Genomic DNA, 778 nt, shown 5'->3' on the forward strand with positions numbered 1-778 from the left:
TTTAACACTGGACTCAGCACTGATACTTTGATAAAGTCTTTTTATCTTTATTTGACAAATGTTCTTATTGTTATTATTATTATTACTGTTATTATTACTGTTACTATTACTATTATTGTCTTTATACTGTCTTTTTCTTGCAAAAACTGCTGCTGGAATTTTCAATTTCCTCGCAGGAGTCATGCCAAAAGGATCAATAAAGAGAAGTCTAAGTCTTTAAAATCGTACTAAGTGAAAGTATAAAGTATTTGCATCATGTACAACATGTACAAAAAAATAAAAATACTCATTATGCAGAATGGCCCGTTCATGAATAAAATATATTATGTAATTGGATTCTAATTGTTGAGCATATTTATTGGTTCATCACTTCAATGTTGCAGCTGGTTTAGTCTTTTTTATTTCTACGGTATGTTGTTGTTTTTTCAAAGTAAAATGTTAAATCTTAATCTGTAAATTAACTACAACTGCAGTCTAGGTGTAGTGGAGTAAAAAGCACAATATTTACTTCTGGAGCCAAGTATGAAATAGCACAATATGGAAATACTCAAGTAAAGTACGAGTGCCTCAGAAGCGAGTTACTTTCTGTCAGAGTATATGTCTGCAGCAGACTCAGCGGTGACATGCTTACTGTGTAGGTCTGTTTGTCCAGCGTCTCCACGGCTACCATGTCTCCGCTCTGGTCGATCCTGTAGACCGGAGACTGCAGCTTCACTCGCTCTCCCAGCTCCCGGGCCATGCTCTCGCTGATCTGACTGGAGCCGCCCGCAAACTTCCT

General features: G+C 36.9%; 1 protein-coding gene across 1 annotated transcript in view; it reads right to left on the reverse strand.

Moving 5' to 3' along the window:
* mao (monoamine oxidase) overlaps window positions 1-778 on the reverse strand; it is a 58319-nt gene that overhangs the window by 8612 nt on the left and 48929 nt on the right. Inside the window, 1 exon segment of the mRNA XM_032529386.1 lies at window positions 632-776. Coding sequence (XP_032385277.1) covers window positions 632-776 — 145 coding nt within the window.

This window comes from Etheostoma spectabile, chromosome 11 (genome assembly GCF_008692095.1).
Source record: "Etheostoma spectabile isolate EspeVRDwgs_2016 chromosome 11, UIUC_Espe_1.0, whole genome shotgun sequence".
NCBI classification, from domain to species: domain Eukaryota; kingdom Metazoa; phylum Chordata; class Actinopteri; order Perciformes; family Percidae; genus Etheostoma; species Etheostoma spectabile.